This window comes from Puma concolor, chromosome B1 (genome assembly GCF_028749965.1).
Source record: "Puma concolor isolate L17-30 chromosome B1, mPumCon1.1.hap2, whole genome shotgun sequence".
In the NCBI taxonomy this organism is placed as follows: Eukaryota; Metazoa; Chordata; class Mammalia; order Carnivora; family Felidae; genus Puma; species Puma concolor.
Window position 1 is genome coordinate 206,374,020 of NC_141670.1, and position 18,942 is coordinate 206,392,961.

The window sequence follows — 18,942 nt, forward strand, 5'->3', positions numbered from 1 at the left end:
TCCATTTTGTTTTGCGTAATTAAATTTATAAAAATTCTAGAGACAACTTTTGGTTCTCATGTTTGTTGTTAGTTTGTCCTCTGGCCGAGTGTGTACCTGCTACCCCCCTCACCTGCAAGGTCAGGGAGCACTGTCCTCGTCTCCTGCTAGTGTCCTGTGGCCATCTCCTCTTTCACCATCAACTCTGCACCCCAGTCTTAGAAGTCGTGTTGTTCTGTCTTCTGAGACCGTCTCTAACCATCAGAGGGAGCGTGACTGTCAGGGCCCGGGGCCATCCTGACACACAGGCAGGGCTACTCCAGTCTCTGGCTCAGGGGGACCTCAGCAACCATCGTCACCGGCCCCGCCCTGCAGGGTCGCTCTGCGTCATTCAGTTCTTTGGCCACATTTGAGTCTGGCTGGTGGTGCCCCCCGCCTCTCCATCATGCACTTAGTGGGCCTCCCTGGCTGTCATTTTGGGTAGAAAGATAAGAATCTGGAAGGCTGTCCTTTGCACGGGCTTCTGAGCTCCTGCTCTAAACAGGTGACATGTGCGCGGACCATGTGCTCCTTCTTGCAGAGGGGAGCTGCTGGCACATCTCGCCTGTGGCACCTCCTCCCCTGTTTGGGTGGCAGTATTGGAGGATGTGTTCCCCTGCACCTGCAAATTCCGTGGGTGAGTGGGTCCGGGGGTGGGGGGGACCTGTGGGCTGGATGCTTGACCTTGACCTCCTCAAGCCTTGGTTTTGTCATCTGCAAAATGGGCTAACAATAGTCTCCAGCTCAGATGGCATCTGGAGGAGGAGCTGAGAGGCCACGGAACGTTGTTCCTTCATGTGAGTCCACGTCTTACTTGTCATTGTTACGTGTCTTCGTTACTCGCTGTTGTTATCTGACGCTGTGACTCACCCAGTGTTACTCACCGCGTTGGTTCAGGATTGTTACTGACTGTTCCTATTTCCAGTCTTGACTTTACCTCCCCATCATCACGTCACTGGATTTCACTGTTTCTGGGTCTGATTCCCACTCTTCACTGGTGGTGTGACCACCGGGCAGGGTTATCTCGGGCACCGCGGTGGGACTCTGTCCCGTGCTGACAGACTCTGGAGGAGGCCGGCCTCCAGCATCACCTCCTCACTGAACCTGAGTCTTGCCTGCCTGGCTCCTTTTCCAGTGAACGCCTTGCCTTCCTCTGTGCTGTGGCCCTGTCGTGGTTCCACCTGAGCTCCTCTGCCCTTTGCCAGGGTCGGGACGCAGGCTCAGAGGCATCAGGGCCCTGGGGATGCCTGTGGCTGCAGAGAGAAGGCTGGCTCCAGCTTCTCCCGAGGGCCCCACTGACCCTCTTCCCCATACAGTGGGAACTGTTTGAGATGCCTGCAGACCTCGGTCCTGCCCCAGTGCCCAGCCCAGGGGCTGCACAGGGTAAACCTCCCCCAGAGTATGTGGTGAGTGGTGAGTCCTCCATCATGTGGAAACCTTCCCCAGAGGTGTGGGACTGGCTCTTCTGATGTGCTTTGTGCACACATCACCGAATCAGTTTTCACTCCAGCAGACGGAGTCAGGTCGGCCGTTCCAGGCCTGGCGTTAGCCCCTTGCCCTGGGTGGGGCCTCATCAGTGTCCAAGGTCTACTGCTATCTTCCGGCCTCCATGACTTGGAAGGGCGTGCTTCCCTTTCCCGTGTAATATCAACAGCCTCGGATTCTGGTGCAGGTAGTCGGGGTGGTTGGGGGTGCTCTCGGGAACCAGTCCTGAGCCAGCACCTTCAAAGGTAAGGGGATGCCAGTCAAGACATGGGGGCAGTAAGGACTGTGCACTGCCTGGGCTGACTGGCCTCTCAGTGAGCGGAGACTTGGAGGAGATGTTTCCTGGCTGGGCCCCACCCGCTCCATTGCTGGGCTCTCTGCGGGGCTCAGCAGAACACCAGCTCTGGAACGGGGTGGCAGGGTGAGCCTGGGCCTGACCCTAACCTCTCTCTGGCAGCTGTGGGACCCTGGGCAGTAGGTCCTGCCCCATGAGGCCTTGTTTCGTCCCCATCGGGACACACACATCACTGCTGGTTCTGCCAGAGCCATTCTAGGGCTGGACACTGGGTGCAGGCCTTGCTGCTACTGCCATCCGTCCCTGCGGCCGGTGTCCCCACCACTGTGCAAAGAACATGGAGGCCTCCCACCACGTCCTGTCCCTGGAAGGAAAAACAGGAATGATTGAGTGGTTTAAAAATAGAGAAGGACTTGGAATTAATTAGACTCTCAAAAAACAGATTAGGCGTAATGACTGTCATCAAGTCAATTGTTACACGACGGGGCTGCTCTGCTGACACGGGGTGGGACAGGAGCTGAGCACTGGCATGAGGTCAGAGGGCAGGTCAGGGCTGGGTTCTCCCTGAGTCCCCTGAGCCCCTCACCGGCACCGCCATGCAACCTGCAGCATGCACAGCGACTAAGGCCCAAGCGGCTAGAACCCCTGGAGGGCGGTGGAGTGCCTGCACACAGGAGGCACTTGGGTCCTCGGGGTCCTGGGAGGGGCATGCCCTTCTCGTTGCGGGGCCTCACTGCCGGCACAGTCTGTCTTACAAACTCACAGCAGGGTGTGGAGCTGGAGAGAGCGCATCCAGCCTGGCTGTGCTCCAGGCAGTGACTGCATGGTGACCGCTGCATCAGCACCCGGGACAGCTCCGTCCTGGCCTCCACCCCCTGCTGACCCAGCATGCCCGCAAAGGTCCTCTCATTCCAGACAGCTTCTCCCTGCAGCCTGGCTGCCTCCCTGCACCCCAGACATCTCACGTTCTCCCACCCTGCCGCCCCCGCCGCCTTCACCACCGTCAGCTGCGCCCCTGGGTCCCATCCATTCTCCTCTTTTCCTCGCCCTCCCCACACTGTCCACTGTCCATCGGCCAGTGCCAGGAAGAAGATAAAATCCATGCATAAGGTGGAGAGTGATGGGTGGGCTCTGGGGCAGCTCCAGCAGTCAGAGCAATCAGGGTGGGCCTCCTGGGGTGGTGACATCCTCTGAGACCTGGATGGAAGGTGGGGAGGGAGGAGATGTGTCCCAGGCAGCAGGTCCAACAAAGGCCAAGGTGCCAGAAGGACAGAGGGGACGCGGGGGGAAGCAGAAGGGGAGGGCAGGCATGGCAGAGCCCAGCGAGGTTAGTCAGACAAGGGGAGCAGTAATGTTGGTCCAAGAGGAAGGCACAGCATTAGAGGCAGTAACACGTGAGCACAGTGCGGACGCCCAGTCTGGTATTTCTAACCGGTTTCACCAGCTTTAGTGAAAGGTAACCGGCATAGAGTAGGCCGTGCTGAGTGAGGGTGCAGCTCCTCCACACATCCCCAAACCGTGGTGTGGTCAGGCTTTGTAACTTGAGCTGTTCTGATGGCCTGAAGTGGTATCGTGATGGTGGTTTCAACCTGCATTTCCTTAAGGGCTGCTGACGTTCAGCATCTTACGCACTCGAGTGCCATCAGCCTATCTAACTGGGGGAAGCCTCTACTGTATTCAAATCTTTTGCTGTTTCTTTCAACTGGGTGGTTTCCTTACTGAGTTTTGAGAGTTCTTCATTCACTCAGGAGCCCTTTATCAGAAATATAGTTTGCAAATATTTTCTCCCAGCCTGTGGCTTATCTTCTCATTCTGAGTATCTTTTGAAGAGTAGAAGTTCTTATTTCAGTGAAGTCCTATTTATCAACTTTCTTTCTTCCCTGGATTGGAGCTTTGGTATCAGATCTAAGGATTATTTTTATAACCCAAAGTCACAGAGGTTTTTCTTCTGTTCTAGAAGTTTTATATTTTTGGTTTTTATATTTAGGTCTATGATCAATTTAGGATTAACTTAGTATATGGTGTGAGGTATGGATCAAAATTTTACTGTGTTTTGTGTAAGGAAAACCAATTACTCCAGCACCATTTGTTGAAAAAGACCATCCCTTCCCTACTGAATTGCCTTTGCACCTTCATCAAAAATCAGTCAAGTGTATATGTGTGGGTTTGTTTCTGGACTCACTAGTCTGTTTCATTGGTCTGTCTATATTAATACCAATATCACACTGTGACGTATGGGCAGCTGGCCTTCAAAAAAATTTTTTGTTGTTGTTTAATGTTTTATCTTGAAAAAGAGAGAGAGGGAGAGAGACAGAGCGTGAGTGGGGGAGGGGCAGAGAGAGAGGGAGACACAGAATCTGAAGCAGGGTCCAAGCTCGGAGCTGTCAGCACAGAGCCCAATGCAGGGCTCAAACTCATGGACCGCGAGGTCGTGACCTGCGCTGAAGCCGGACCCTTAACCGACTGAGCCAACCAGGTGCCCCTAAAATGTAGCTTAACGTCAGGTAGTGTAAATCTACAACTTCCTTCTTTTTCAAAGTTGTTTTGGTTATTCCGGGTCCTCTATGGATTTTAGGACCAGTTGTCAATTTTATATGAAACAAAAACAAAAAACAATGCCTGCTAGGATTTTGACTGGAATTTTGTTGAATCTGTAGATCAACTTGGGAAGAATTAACCCCTTAATAAGATCAAGTCTTCCAGTTCATGAACATAGTATATCTCTCCATTTACTTAGGCTCTTAATTCTCTCAGCAAACTTTCATAGTTTTTATTGTAAAAGTCTTGCACATCTTTTGTCAGATCAGATTTATCCCTAAGTATTTTATATTTTTGATGATATTATATTGTTTTATGGTTTCAATTTCCAATTGTTCATTGCTAATATGGGAGGTGCAATTGAGTTTTATATATTGATCTTATTTCCTACAACTTTACCAAACTTGCTTTATTCATTATAGTTTTTATGAAGATTCATCACGTTTCCTGTAGATGATGATGTGAAAAAAAAGCCAATTTTACATTTCCTTTTCAGTCGGATGTTGTTTACTTCTCTTTCTTGCATTTTTGCCGTGGCAAGGACCTCTAGTACAATGTTGAATAGATTTGACACAGGATATTTTTGCCGTATTCCTGATCTCAGAGGGAAAGCATTTAGTGTCTGTTGTTGGCTGCAGGATTTTCATAGGCGCCCTTTATCAGGTCCAGTAAGTTCTCTTTTATCCCCAGCTTGCTGAGAGTTTTTACCAAGAAAAGATGGATTTTCTCAAATGCTTCTTCTGTATCTTTTGGGATGATCATATAGTATTTATTTTTTTTTTAGTCTATTAATGTGATAAGTTACATTGATTGATTTTCAGATGTTAAGTGAATCTTACCTTTCTGGGATGAACTTTACTTGGCCATTAGGTATTATCCTTTTTATGTATTGTTGGTTTTGATTTGCTAAAATTTTATTAAGTATTTTGCATCTGATTGTGAGGAATGCTGGGCAATAGTTTTCTATTCTCATAATTTCCTTTTCAGAATTGGGTATCAGGGCAAAGCTGAGACCTAGGATGAGTTGGGGAGCCCTTTCACTTCTTCAGTCTTCCGGAAGAGTTTGGTAGAGCGGGTATTCTTTCTGCCTTAGATATTAGTTTGAATTAGATACTAGTTAGATGTTAGTTTGAATTCACCAGTGAAGCTGTCTGGGCCTAGCGTTTTCATGGGAAGGTTTTTTGGCTTCAATGTTTTTACTGGATGTAGGTTTGCTCAGTTACCCGTTTCTTCCTCAGTGAGTGGAGGAGTTTACTTGCATTGTCCTCAGTCCCTACCCTGTCCTCTTGACGTCCCCTCAGACAGGCTGATACCAAATAGCTGGGTGATGGTCCCCTGCTTGGAAGTCCCCAGGGCTCCCTACTCTCCTGGTCTCTTGGACCCTGGGCAACTGCTCCGCCACTGCCCCCTTGTATCCTCCTAGTGTCAGCTTTCCAGGTGCTCTCTGCACTCTTGTGCCTCTGGTCCTTGTTTGCTCCTTGGGTCACTGTTCCCTCCCTCTCTGCCATGACATCCCTCCCTGTCATACCAAGTCACCATGTGCCTTTGATGAAACCCATGGGAAAATTTGCCCCTGTGGCCTCACTGAGTCCCATAGCAACATTTCATTGGTGTCCCTGCTTCACAGATTGGAAGCAGGAGCTCAGAGACCCTCTAATCTGTCTGACTCCAGTTTGGGGGCCCCTGCAGGACCCCTGGGCCCATCCCCAGAGCCCAGCCTCGAGTCTCATGTCTTCTCACCCATCCTGCCAGCCCCCACGCCACGTCCCTCAGGCTGGAGGGTATGACTTAGGGTGCTTGGTTGGGGGAACATCCTTGCCCTAGATCAAGTGAAAATGAGGGGCCACCAAGGGTTGGAAGGCAGCTGGCCTCAGGAGGATGCCCTGGGATTTGGAGGGGGACCTCAGGGCTCACGTCTGGTCTCTCACATCCTGGGTTCTTTCCCTCAAACTCCTGCCCCTGCAGCGGACCTCTTCTGGGCCGCTGGCCTTCCACTCAGTGCAGCCCTGCTTCCCAGGCAGGGTCTGTGCCCTCATCCCAGCCAGGGTGTTCAGTATGTGGGTGTTCGTGGCTTCGGTGGGGGGGGGGGCGTGCTGCAGGGGCAGCTCCAGGGGAAGGGGACTGGCCTGCAGTTCTGGGTCTCCAGGCACAACCATCCCATAGCCCTCCCTGCAGCCCCAGGCCTGTCCACTCCTTCTGTATGCAGGGCTCCACGGGGCAGGGTGGAGGGCTCTGAGCAGGGGTGCCGTGTGCTTGGTAAGCACTGACCCCTTCTCCTTGGGATGCGGGATGGAGGGGAGGGCACGGGGTGCAGCCTCAGCAGCACGCTCGAGGGGTCGTGGGGTCGCCTGCTCCACCCCATGGGGCCAGGTGAATCCCTGTCTGCAAGGCCACCTCCCCTGCACGACACTTCCTCCCACCTTCACGGAGGCAGAAACCAGAGAAAGCAGGTTTAAATTGCTGAGTGTGGTCCAACAGGGACACCAGGCGGTGTCCACAGTCAAGTTCACCCGCTGCTTTGTTCATCAGCCCTGGCGCCTTATGTTCTGAGAGCTTTTGAAAGCAGCAAAAGTGCAGGAAGAGTGTGTGAGTTACGACAGCGGAAGGTAACACAAGTCCCCTCTGCTCATGCGACAACCACACGTGTTTATAAAATACACACGGCCGTGTGCTTTTTCCTCGTCTGTGTTTCCTGGCTTTTCTAGACTAGAGCATGAGGATCAGGTTCCCATAACCCAACCATGGGACCTTCTCCAGAGCTGGGCTGTGCCATGCCACCAGAGGAGTGGGACCGCGGCTCCCACCCCTCTCCACAGAGGGAGCCGAGTGTGCACCTGACCTCAGGGTGGCGAAGGGCCAGGCAGTGCCCGGGGCGGGCAGCGAGCCCAGAGGGAGCGGGGAGGCAGGCTGGGAGGAGCTGCCTGCGTCAGCAGCTGCTTCGGGGCCCTGCTCGGCTCTGCAGCCCTAGCTCTGGACAGTGTGTCCCGGGGGCTGTCAGTGACAGGGCTGTAGTCTCATGAGTGGGCAAAGCTGGGCAGGGTGGGTGTGCCAGGGCCTGGGGACACACGGGACCTGTCAGGATAGCTGTGGGATGAATGGAGGGTCATCATGGCAACATGGGAGGCACCAGGGCATCAGGCCCTCCTCAACCCTGGAGGTGTCCCCGCTGTTTTGTGGACCTTCCTTGGGTACCAGCAGGCTTGGGGTCACTCGAGGCAAGATGGACCTGAGAGCCACCAGGCTTTCCCTCTGGGCTCCAGGGGGAGCGGCCTGTGTGGTCTTCCTGTGGCCTGTGTCTGGGGAAGAACTCTGACGGGCCCTGCTGGCCACCCCATCTGTCTGTTATCAGGCAGGGATGGCTCAGCAAGGACCGTGGGCACTGGGCAGGACATCTGCTGTCTGTCCTCCCTGTCCGGGGAAGTTACAGGTCCCCAGAACTTCCTAAGCTTTTGGGGGCCCTGCAGAGCATCCTTTGGTGACAAGGGGCTCACTGAGGCTTCCTGGCTGTTCCCCAGTGTTGTAGGGGGACAGTTGTGCCCCTGTGTTCCTTCTGGATGAACATCACCCACCAGGCTGACCAGGTGGTATTTGCAGGGCGTCTGGGAGCCTGGCACACGGCCCGGGTGGTCTCGGAGCTGCTGCTTCACAGTGGGATTCCGCTGGGGGGTGATGTGCCCACAAACAGTGTGGGGCAGACCCTCGGCCGCCTCTGGGCTGGGCCCTGCTTGATGTCCATCCCCTGCCTAAGCCTCCGGACGGCCGACCTCCTCGACGGTGGTAGTGTGGGAGCCTGGCCCCAGCCTCACGGCCCCCTTGCCCTTGGGGAAGCTGTGCATTCTCCCCGTGTTACAGGCCGAGGGCCACACAGCAAAGGGGGGAATCACACGCACCCCCCAGCCCCACCCTCCACCGTATGTGTCTGGATGTCCTTCTTCGGAGGACCCTGCACGGGTGGCATTGTTTTCCCAGTTTACAGACCAGGAAACTGAGGCTCCGGGAGATCACCTTCCTCTGCCCAGATGGCAGAGGTGATGATGCCAGAAGCCTTCAGCCTGTGCTAATTTCCAGGGACTCCCAGCCCGGCCCTGGGACTCTTGCCCATGGCAGGCCTCCCCCTGGGGCAGTGGCCATGTGCAGGGTCCCCTCGGGGGTCCCCTCCTCCTTGTCACCACCCCAGAGCCCCTCAAGGGCAGGTGCCGCTGGTCTACTGTGGCCCCAGGACCCAGCTCAGGGCCTCATGACCCCAATTCCAACCGTACCTGACTTCTCAGACTAGGGCCTGATCCTGTCAGAGCTGGGCCACCTACCAGTCTCTCTGCTGGTTTTCCTGGGAGGTAGAGACCCCTGCCCAGTGACCAGGGCTGGAGTGGGAGAGAGGTAGGCCCTTCTCAGATGCGGAGATCCATTGGCAGCTCTCCAGGGCAGTGGGCCCTGAGGCCAGCGTCTGGCAGAAAATGCCCCTCACAGGGACATACCGAGCCCTGGGGAAGTGTGGACCTGGGGAGCAGCCGCAGCAGAAAGGTGGTGGGAGGATGGGGGGGCCAAGAAGGTCCTGTCTCCACAGAGTTCACAGCAGCAGAACCACATCAGAACTCTGCAGGCAGCAGGGGCCAGGCAGGGCTGCCCGAGGTCGGGGGGTGTCCTAGGGTGCTGTGGGCCCCAGGTATGGGGAGACTGGGGGTCTCCATGGACTCATAGACTCTTCTCATGCCCTGCCGCCTCCTCCAGGAAGCCTCCCTGCTGTATGGTGACTATCCGTAACTGACACAGGTATCAATGGGATTCTGATTTCTTGCTTCTGCCTCCCAGATGGGAGCCAAGGGCAGGACCCGCCATGCCTGACCAGCCTGGGCAGGGCAGGGGTCCATGGACTCACTGAAGTAGGAAAGAAGAGAGACGTAAAGGTGCTTGCTCATCTCTTAGCACATCAGTGGTAATGCTCCTTAATCAGAGGAAATGGAGACATCAGCTAATTTTCAGTATATTGTTTACATTTGCTGCTTGGACCAAACTGCCAGTTTTTACAGTCCCTCAGCGATCGGCCCCAGGGTCCCGTGGGGGTCCTGTGACTCTGGAGTGGGAACAGGCCGCTGCTTCTCCGACAGCCATGGGAGCCAGCGAGGGTAGACCGCACGGGGCGGGAGGGCAGAGGGGTGGGCGGCGCCCGGAGCGCCCGCGGGACCCCCACGGCACACGGATCTGTGTACTGTGGTGTTTGTTCAAACATCACCGGAAATCACTGCCTCGCGTCTGGGCTTCTACTGGGAGGCCCTGCGGCTTACGGAGCCTTCATCAGAGGCGGGAGTGGCCCCCTCTCAAAGCATCATCTCTGTCCCTGCTAACTATTGCCGTTTACGGAAGAGAACAGTGAGGTTCGGGGACGGAGCGATTCGCCCACAGTCACGAGGCTGGACACAGGTGCACAGGGAGCCTTCCACGTCCTGTGAGGGATGGCGGTGTGAACCCACACTCGCGTGCGGCACGCAGCGACCACTGTTGTTTTTGTAGTCACAGGAGCCCGCGCGCGTGGACTCTGGTGTCACCCCGTCTCCAGCCCCATCCACTCCCACCGGCGGTGACGGCCCCTCCCCCCCCCCTTAGGGGCTGCCCTGGCCTTGGAGGGCTCGTCTCTGAGTCCCGGCCCCATCCCCGGCCAGTGAGGCCCAGGCGCCTTCTGGTGGTGTAGAGTTGGGGTGCTGGCCCGGGGCAGCCTCTCACCTCCTCAGAACTGACGGCGCTCAGGAGGCCACAGCGGGCGGTGGGGAGGGTGCGGCTGGGGGCGTGAGCTCCATCCTGGTGCCAGTGCGCTGCAGCCAGGGTGTGGGGAGTGAGCTGGTTCCCACCTGGTGAACCGTGGCGGCTCCTGAATGATGGTCTCTCTTCAACATGTACACACCCAGCATCTCGCTTTTAAAATCTTTCCATTAAAATTAAAACATGACAGGATCCATGCACAGGTCACAGGCAAATAAATGAGTTATGTCTTTTATTTTTTTTTTAATTTTTTTTAACGTTTATTTATTTTTGAGACAGAGAGAGACAAAGCATGAAGGGGGAGGGTCAGAGAGAGGGAGACACAGAATCCGAAGCAGGCTCCAGGCTCTGAGCGGTCAGCACAGAGCCTGACGCGGGGCTCGAACTCACGGACCGCGAGATCATGACCTGGGCCGAAGTCGGCCACTTAACCGACTGCGCCACCCAGGCGCCCCGAGTTACGTCTTTTAAGTAATACAAGCCTGTAACGTGACATCTTCTGGAAAGGAGTTTGTTTGAAAACTGCTGCGGAGTCAGGTGAGGTTGCTGCCAGTCAGAGTGGACCCTTGGTCCCGTCACTCTCCTGTCCCTCTGCCCCTGCCCAGTACTTGGGAGAGTGGCCAGCCTCTGGCACCCCTGTGCAGCCACTGTCCTGGGTGTGCACACACATCCCACGTACGCGCATACACACACACACTGATGTTCTCACACACGCACGCTGTCACGCGCATTCACACGTACGTAGACACACGTGCACTCAGACCCACCCAGGACATCCCGGTGGGTGGGGAAGGTGTGTGTCAGCTCCACCACCCTAGCATGGTTGGGGACCCCCCCGTCTCCCCGCTGGTGGGGCTGTGGGCGGCCCCGGGATGCTGAGGGGGAGCGAGACTCTGCCCTGGGCCCGGGCACTCGCGTCAGAAGCGTCACCCGCAAGCTCAAGGTGCCAGGCAGCCCCGCGCCCCTCTGCCTTCCACATCTCTTCCAGCCCTGCCTCACCGCCGCCCTGGACAGCAGGTGCTAGGCAGGACCCTCACGGAGCCCCTACTCCCTCCACTCCTCGGCGCCCCCTCGCGCGCTGCAAATCTGTGGAACGAACGTAGCAAACACACGCCTCCCAGCAAAGCAATTTCCCTAGAGGTTTAAACACTGATTATGAGCTTAGCGTCCCTTAAACGATTCCAGCCATAATTATGTGTGTAATGTGACCGCCTCTTTTGAAGGCTTGGCGAGCGCGAGCAGGCCTTATCAGTAGGAGCCGGCTGTGTCCTCCCCGCCACAACGGCCCCACCTCTCGCGGCCACACGTGCTCGTGATCGGGCTTGTCCTCGCTGGGCCCATCGGTGGCTATCCTAGTGCCCATTCTGTGCCTAAGGGAGCAGTTTCTGGGCCCAGCAGGTGAGCGATGGAGGTGGGATCGCGTTTCCGGCTGTGTCCGGACTGGCTTCCCTGGGCAGCAGGGGCGTACTGCCACACATCGGGGGCTTCGGACGACAGAGACCTCCCTTGTCACAGTCCTGGAGGCCAGAGTCCAAAATCCAGGGCCACCCTCCCTCGGGAGGCCCCCCTCCCCCCAGGGAGGGTCCTTCGCCTGGAGCCCTGGCTCCCGGGGCTCCAGCTGCTCCTGGGCTTATGGCCGTGTCCTCTGTCCACACTCAGCCTCCTGTCTGGGTGTCTCCCCCCCTCCTCTTAGAAAGACCCTTGTCATCAGATTCAGAGCCTGCCCGGACAGTCCAGGATGAGCTCCTCTCGAGATCCTATGCTTACTTACATCCCCAAAGATCCTTTTTCCAAATAAGGCCCCAGTCACAGGTTCTGGAGGTTTGACGTGAACACATCTTTGGGGGGGCTCCCCCATTCTTCCCAGAGGAGTTGTGACACCAGAAGGGTGAGGAGGCCCTGCTGGCTGCCCTTTTTCCTGAGCCCCATGTGGCATTACAACTGTGGAGAAAGCGTTTATTCCCAGGGAACCCACTTCTGGCTCTCCTCCATATCTAATGGATTCATATTCTTTGTTCAGCAGATACAGATTGGGAGGCTAGTGGGTCAAATTCTTCCTGCAGCAGTCTGGTCTTTTGTTCCCCGAGCCCCTAGAAGCCAATTTTCTGCCTAGGATCAGTGTCTTTGTGGAGTCCTTGTCCCTCTCCCTCTCTCTCCACGGGCCCCCCTACCCTGCTCAAACAGAGCCTCAGGGAGCCTTCATGGCCTCAACTCTCTGTGGGGTCAGGGCCCTTCCCCTGGTTTCTGTGTGCTGGCCGCCCCACATCGTCCAGGCCCTCTGGAGCATGGATCTGCGGGGCTGGGGCTGCAGGGCTGACCCCCAGGGGGCGCCCCGAGCCGCTTCTGTCTCGGCTTGGGACGAGCTCCCGCCACAGGCAGGGCTGTGGTGCCACCTGCTGCCGACGGGCGCTTCCTCTCTCCTGGAAATCACGTTCATTCTGATCACAAAGGTAATACTTGCTCCTAGAAGACACTTTGGAAAAGCATAGTTTATCCATGGTCCCACCGCCCAAATATACGTGATATTAATGCTTTGCTTTTATTGCGTTTCCCCGTCTCTCATTATGCACATATGATGTCCCTAATTTTTAAATTTTTTTTAACGTTTATTTATTTTTGAGACAGAGAGAGAGCATGAACGGGGGAGGGTCAGAGAGAGAGGGAGACACAGAATCTGAAACAGGCTCCAGGCTCTGAGCGGTCAGCACAGAGCCCGATGCGGGGCTCGAATTCATGGACCGCGAGATCATGACCTGAGCCAAAGTCAGACGCTTAACTGACTGAGCCACCCAGGCACCCCAATGTCCCTAATTTTTAAAATGCTGCCTTTTCATTTAATATTTTAACATTTCTAGCATCTGTCCCTTCTACAAAATGGAAATTGTATGGATGTGACCTGATGATTTGTTGAGCCAGCCCACTGATGACAGACATTTAACTTACGAACTATTTCCCGAATGTGAGTTCACTAGATGATTGCAAGAAAACGTTCCTTTATTTTATATTCACAGTTTGGCAAACATTTTCACCACCCCGTAAAGAAACCCTGTACCTGTTATCAATCGGTCATTCCCCATCTCTCGCCCCTGGCCCCACAGCCCTCCTCTGCCTTCTGCGTCTGTAGGCTTGCCTCTTCTAGATGCTTCGCGTAAATGGAATCACACCCTATGGGGCCTTCTGTGACCGGCTTGTCTCAGTCAGCCTGGTGTCTTCCAGGTTTGTCCTTGTAGTGTGTGCAGAACTTCCTTTTACGGTCAAATAACGTCCCACCGTGGGGACCACACTGTTTATCCACTATCTGTTGGTGGGGTTGGAGAGCAAGCTTCTGTGAACACGGGTGTGTGGTATTTATTTGAGCCCCTGCTCCCAAATCTTTTGGGCAAAGCTGTCACCTGACACTGGGGACGCTGAGTGGTAGCTGACGTTGTGAACAGTGAAGTCCCCTCCCCCTTTCCTCACTCAGCTCCCAGGGCGGGGACAGCAGGTGGAGGGCAGCCAGGCCCCCCACGCTCAGGCTGAAAGTCCGGGGCCTGTCTGGGAAACTCCGCGGCTCAGGAGGAGAGGGTGTAGACCTGCCCGAGGGTGCCAGCTTGGCACAGGTGCACCCAGCCTCACACTGCCAGCCTGCCCTCACCTCTCCGTGGCCCAGGGAAGCATTAAATACTCATAGTGGATATTCATTATTGTAGAGTGTGCCAATAACGTGTGCACTCTCACACCGCCCTTGGGAGCCTGTGCAGCCCAGCCTCCCTCTGTACCGGACAGGGGCTGGGGGCGGGGGGGGGGCGGACAATGGCCCCAAACCTCAGGCGTGTCACATCTTTGTGCTTCTTAATGGTCTTTCCTCCCTGGACGTACCCCCACATAAGACCTAGGGCGGTCCTGTGTGTTTCTGCGCCGTGTGAGGGACCCACACAGTGTGTGAGGGTCTGTGACCCGCCCCCCTCTGCCTCTGTCGACTCTGCCCCTGCAAGACTAGATCGCCCCATCGCTGAGCAACCAGTGCCACAGTGAAGATCCTGCCACGTCTGCGGGCCACAAGGGCAGAGTTCCACGTGCGTGCCAGTGGCAGCCCCCGGGGTGGGAGCTTGGGCAGCTGGTGCCAAGTTCTCTCTCTGAAGCTGTGGCCCCAGCAGTGCGAGGCTGCCTTTGTTCCACCTACACCACGTGGCCTTCAGTGCCTCCCTCTGAAACGGGACGGACAACCAAGGACCAGGCCTCTGGCATGGAAAGCAGATCCACTACCTTCCAGAAAGGAGAAGGAGGTAGTGCAGGCAGCCGTTGGCCACGTTTAAAAGTCTTGCGTCTATGGAGCCGCAGGGAGAGCATCAATTAAAACGTCAAGGGGAAAGCTGAAAGGGAAACTGGAGAAACTGCCAGATTGTAGGACAGAAGGATAGAGAAGAAAGGAGAGGAGTCCTGTAAGAATTGGAGGCACCTGAAGGGGGGCAGACGGCCCCCCCCCACCGTGGGGAGGAGCAGGGACGTGCATGGTGGGAGCAGAACCCTGTGTTCGTAACAAAGCCCCACACGCAGGGAGTTAAAACAGCAGAAATTCATCCTTCACAGCTGGGAGGCCCTGTCTGTCTGCGTCTCCTCTCATAAGGACACTTGTCACGGGGTTAGGGCCACCCGATAATCCAAGATGATTTTCTCCTCTCCGGGTCTGTACCTTGATCTCAGCTGCAAAGACCCTTTATCCAGATTAGTCCCGTTTGCGCTCAGGGTGTAGGTGGGCGAGTTCTAGGAGGAAGTCAGTAGATGATGTCAGTCGGAGGGAGAAGGGGGGGGGGCCTGAGCATGTGAGTCCACACCAGGTGGTCTACACCAGCAGAGAGGAAGGAGTTGAGAGTGGCTACAGCAAAGTGAGGGCAGCAGACAGGGCAGGGCCAGGCCAGGAGCCCTGCTGTGCCAGCTGGCTTGTTAGGTGGTGCCTGTGACCTTGATGACATTCTGAAGCTACCAGTACCTCCCGGCAGCTCGGCAGCTCGGCTGTGGTGCAGTGGGAGCCTCCAGGGCAAAAAGAGTTTGGTTCTCGCTCCTGGCTTTCAGGCTCCAGGAGCCCCTGGCGGTGCCCGTGCCCCCCACACCCTGTATCTCCTTCTCTGTGCAGTGGCCCCACGGCCGGTTCAGGTTCCTCAGACAAGGCCGGGCTGGAGACGGTCCCCTTGGCCACAAGAGAGAAGATCCGGTCCAGGTTCCACGGCAGCCACGACCTGATCCACCGCCTGTTTGTCTGCATTTCAGGTGCCGGCTGGGCCCGCGTGGGGCGGGGCCTCAGGGGGTGGGCGGGGCCTAGCTGACGGTGGGCTGCAGGGTGGGGGCCTTGTTGGGAGTGGGTGGGGCCTCAGGGTGGGGAGGGCCTGGCAGAGGGTGGGCTGTAGGTTGGGCGGGGCCTGGCTGGGCGTGGGCCGCAGGGTTGGGCAGGGCCTGGCTGAGGGTGGGCCGCAGGTTGGGCGGGGCCTGGCTGAGGGTGGGCTGCAAGGTGGGGGCGTGGTTGGAGGTGGGTGGGGCCTCAGGGTGGGGAGGGCCTGGCTCAGGGTGGGCTGGAGGGTTGGGCGGGACCTGGCTGAGGGTGGGCTGCAAGGTGGGGGCATGGTTGGGGGTGGGTGGGGCCTCAGGGTGGAGAGGGCCTGGCTGAGGGTGGGCTGTAGGTTGGGCGGGGCCTGGCTGAGGGTGGGCTGCAGGTTGGGCGGGGCCTCGAGTGTGGGCGGGGCAGGGCTGAGGGTGGACCGCAAGGTCCCTGCTGGGCAGGACGCGGGTTGTGCCGGGCAATGGGAGCATCCCCTCCCTGCCATCTGGGGATCCCCCCACAGTGCCGTTTCATCATCCCCAAGCCCAGGAGGGAGGAAGGCTTAATTCCTCACTAGGGCCCCCATCTGTGACTGGGGAACCCATCCGGCTCTCGTGGGGGCCTTGGCCACCCACACAGCGAGGGTCTTTTCAGTTCGTGGTTCCGATTGTGGCGTTCATCCTGCCTAGTTTTGTTTCCCCCGAGTGGGGGAACAGGAGGGAGACGCCTGTTTTGTCTCCCGGGGAATTCAGAGGGCCGTGAGCCAAAAGGTGTCTTTTTAATGCTGCTCTTTGGTTCGTGTGTTAAAATAACTAACACATCCATGTGATTCAACAGTATAAAAGTACGCACTGAAGGCCCCCTCCCCGGCCTCCTGCGTGCCCTTCCCACCCCCACCCTCCCGGTTTAGGGGTGCTTGCAGACGGGGCTTCCCCCGCAGCCCGCTCTACCCGCTCCTCCCGGCCTGCTTGGCAGGACTGCAGCCGGTAGCCTTGGGGGGGGAGGGGGGCGGGATCCCTGCAGAATCCCGGTCACGATGGGGGGTGTCCCATACTGCCCCGGGGCCCCCCAGGCACTGCCGAGCCAGGCCAGGTGGGACCAGGAGGACCCCGGTGACCCTGAGCTTGGCTTCACACAGCTGCCACACAGCTTTGTTTCGAGGTTTAGGGATATGGAGTCTGGCAGGCGCTCAGTACCGTCGCGGTGCACAAAGAATCCTCCGGAAGCGCTGACTGCAGTCCCTGGGGCGGGTCACTGGGCTTCCCGTTCTGGCCGGACGCCCGAGGCTTTCCCCATAAGTAGCAGCCGTGTCTGCGCGGAAGGAGCTAACAGGGCTTCGATTCTCGCTGAGAAATGGCCCTCACTCAGGGAGGGGGACCCCCCACGTAGGGAGGGGGAGCCTCACTCAGGGAAGGGGAGCCCTCAGTCAGGGAAGGGGAGCCCCACTCAGGGAGAGGGAGCCGTCTCAGGGAGGAGGAGGGCTCTGCGGTGAGAGTGGGGGAAGCAGGGAATGGCAGGGAGTCCGGCAGAGGGCAGGGCCCACCTTGGCTCCCAGCCACACGCCCCGAAGGGGCCCCTGCAGTCAGGGGGACTTGGGGCAGCAGCGTCTGCCAGGGGAAGAGGGCACGACCGGACACACACGTGGCTGTGTCAGTGAAGGCGCTGCTGTGGGCAGTGGGCACGGTTCAGGGCCCTGGGGTCACCTGTCAGTGAGAGGCTAGGACCACTCAGGAGTAGTGGCTGCGACCCCAAGGATAAAATGTGGGAGTGAGAGTGAGCAGGGGCCAGCGGGGGGCTGGCTGTGTAGGCACCCCTCCACCGGCCTCCCCTGGACTCCTGAGCTTTCACTCCTGCCAACAAAGCCAGCTCCCGGGGGCTGGTGGCCTCTTCTTGCCCCCACCAACCTGAGGACACAGCCAGCGGCTGGAGCCCCCGGAGCCTGACGGCCCTCCTCCCCTCCCAGGTGTGGCTGACCAGCTGCAGACCAACTATGCCAGCGATCTGAGAAGTATTCTCAAGACCCTTTTTGAGGTCATGGCCACCAAACCAGAAGCAGACGACAAGGAAAAGCTAAAGAAGGGTGAGTCCCGCTCAGGGCCTGTCCCCACCCCAGGGATCAGCATCTCCTCACCCTGTAGGGCCACCCAGCTTCTGCACAACCTGCCACATTCCAAACAAGAAGCACCCAGCACTGCCAGGCTCTCCGCTAGGGGACCAAGGGGCACACATCACAGGCCCCAGAAGTGCCCGAGAGGCCACCTGCCTGGGGCAGTGTCCCCACCGCTGGCTTTGCAGGTGGCTTACAACCTCACACGCACCGGCCTGTGCCCGCAGAACCTCCCACTCTCCCTCTGCGTATGCTCCTGCGAGGTCACCCAACTTCTTGGGGCTAACAGACTGGGAGGGACAGTGCCCTTCCTCCTAAAGACAAGACCCAGATGTGGCAGAGTCTAGCAAATTCTAGCAAATTCTAGCAAATTCTGGCTGCCAAAACAGTCCGAGGCCAGCCCAGAGTCAAGGAGGGGACATAGGCCCCATCTCTCCCTGGGGAAAGTGGCTGTTCATATCCTGTGGCCACCTGGGACCTGCCTCACATACTTACACATGCTCAACACATCACGGGTGTAGACACATGCCCTCACACCCACATGCATACTTGCGCGCGCGCACACACACACGTTCTCATATTGTCACGTGCCTGAGGTGGGGAGAGAGCGTGACCCTTGGCTTACCCCCTCTCCCCCGTGCTGGGCTGAGATACCTGTTCTGGGCCAGCTGCCCCTCATCACAGGGCATTTGGGCACACAGGGCAGCCCGCCCCAGCCCACTAGAGCCCCTCCTTGCTAGCGGGGAGCAGGAGCAGAGTTAGTTCTGTGTGTCCACCAAGCTCTGACTCCTGGCAGCACCGTGCCAGGCTGCGCTGCTGCCATTTGCCGGGGATTCCTGGGCGGGATTGCCTTCCGAGACATCACGGTTCAGAAAAGGCAGGTGACATGGACCGCTTCTGCCAGCAAGGATGGTGGGCTTAGGGATCACAGCCCAGGGAGACCTTTCTGCACAGACCGTGCAGGGTCTCTGGGGCTGGGGGCCCCCAGGGAGGCCGCATGCCTCTGGGCACTGAAGGCCCCTGCCGGGGTCAGTACCCGGCCTGCTGGGGCTGTGGTGACCCCATGGCCGTGGGACTGCAGCTGGGTTTGGGGGACCCCTGCCAGTGATGCAGAGGTGGGGCTACCGGGAACAGGTGTTTCTGTGCCCACCCCACCCCTCCCTTCTCTCCCAGTCACCCAGAGCCTGCGGAGTGCAGCCTTAGAGGATTGTGCCCTGTGCCAAGAGACCCTGTCATCCTCTGAACTGGCAGCCAAGACCCGAGATGGGGACTTGGAAGGTACGTGTGGAGTCTGGGCCAGCGCCCACGGTGCTGCGTGCTGGGCAGGGAGCAAAGGCCCTGTCTGGACTGTCCCCCTTTCTGCCCTGGATATGGAATCCATGAAGGCACCGCTTCTCCAACTGGGGGTCCCTCCCCAGAGGCCCTCTGGGCACGTAGCTGCCCCTGGGGAGG

At 57.5% G+C, this 18,942-nt stretch overlaps 1 protein-coding gene across 5 annotated transcripts in view; it reads left to right on the forward strand.

The window, feature by feature from the left end:
* ZFYVE28 (zinc finger FYVE-type containing 28) overlaps positions 1 to 18,942 on the forward strand; it is a 114,457-nt gene that overhangs the window by 91,646 nt on the left and 3,869 nt on the right. For 2 of the 5 annotated variants that reach the window (XM_086705612.1, XM_086705614.1), the window contains 2 exons: positions 15,204 to 15,337; positions 17,347 to 18,622. In XM_086705612.1, the coding sequence (XP_086561738.1) occupies positions 15,204 to 15,337; positions 17,347 to 17,837 (625 nt within the window). In that variant the 3' untranslated portion in view covers positions 17,838 to 18,622. Of the gene's footprint in view, positions 1 to 15,203; positions 15,338 to 17,346; positions 18,623 to 18,663; positions 18,769 to 18,942 lie in introns of those variants that run through there. The other 3 variants (XM_086705611.1, XM_086705613.1, XM_086705610.1) reach the window with 2 other exon arrangements.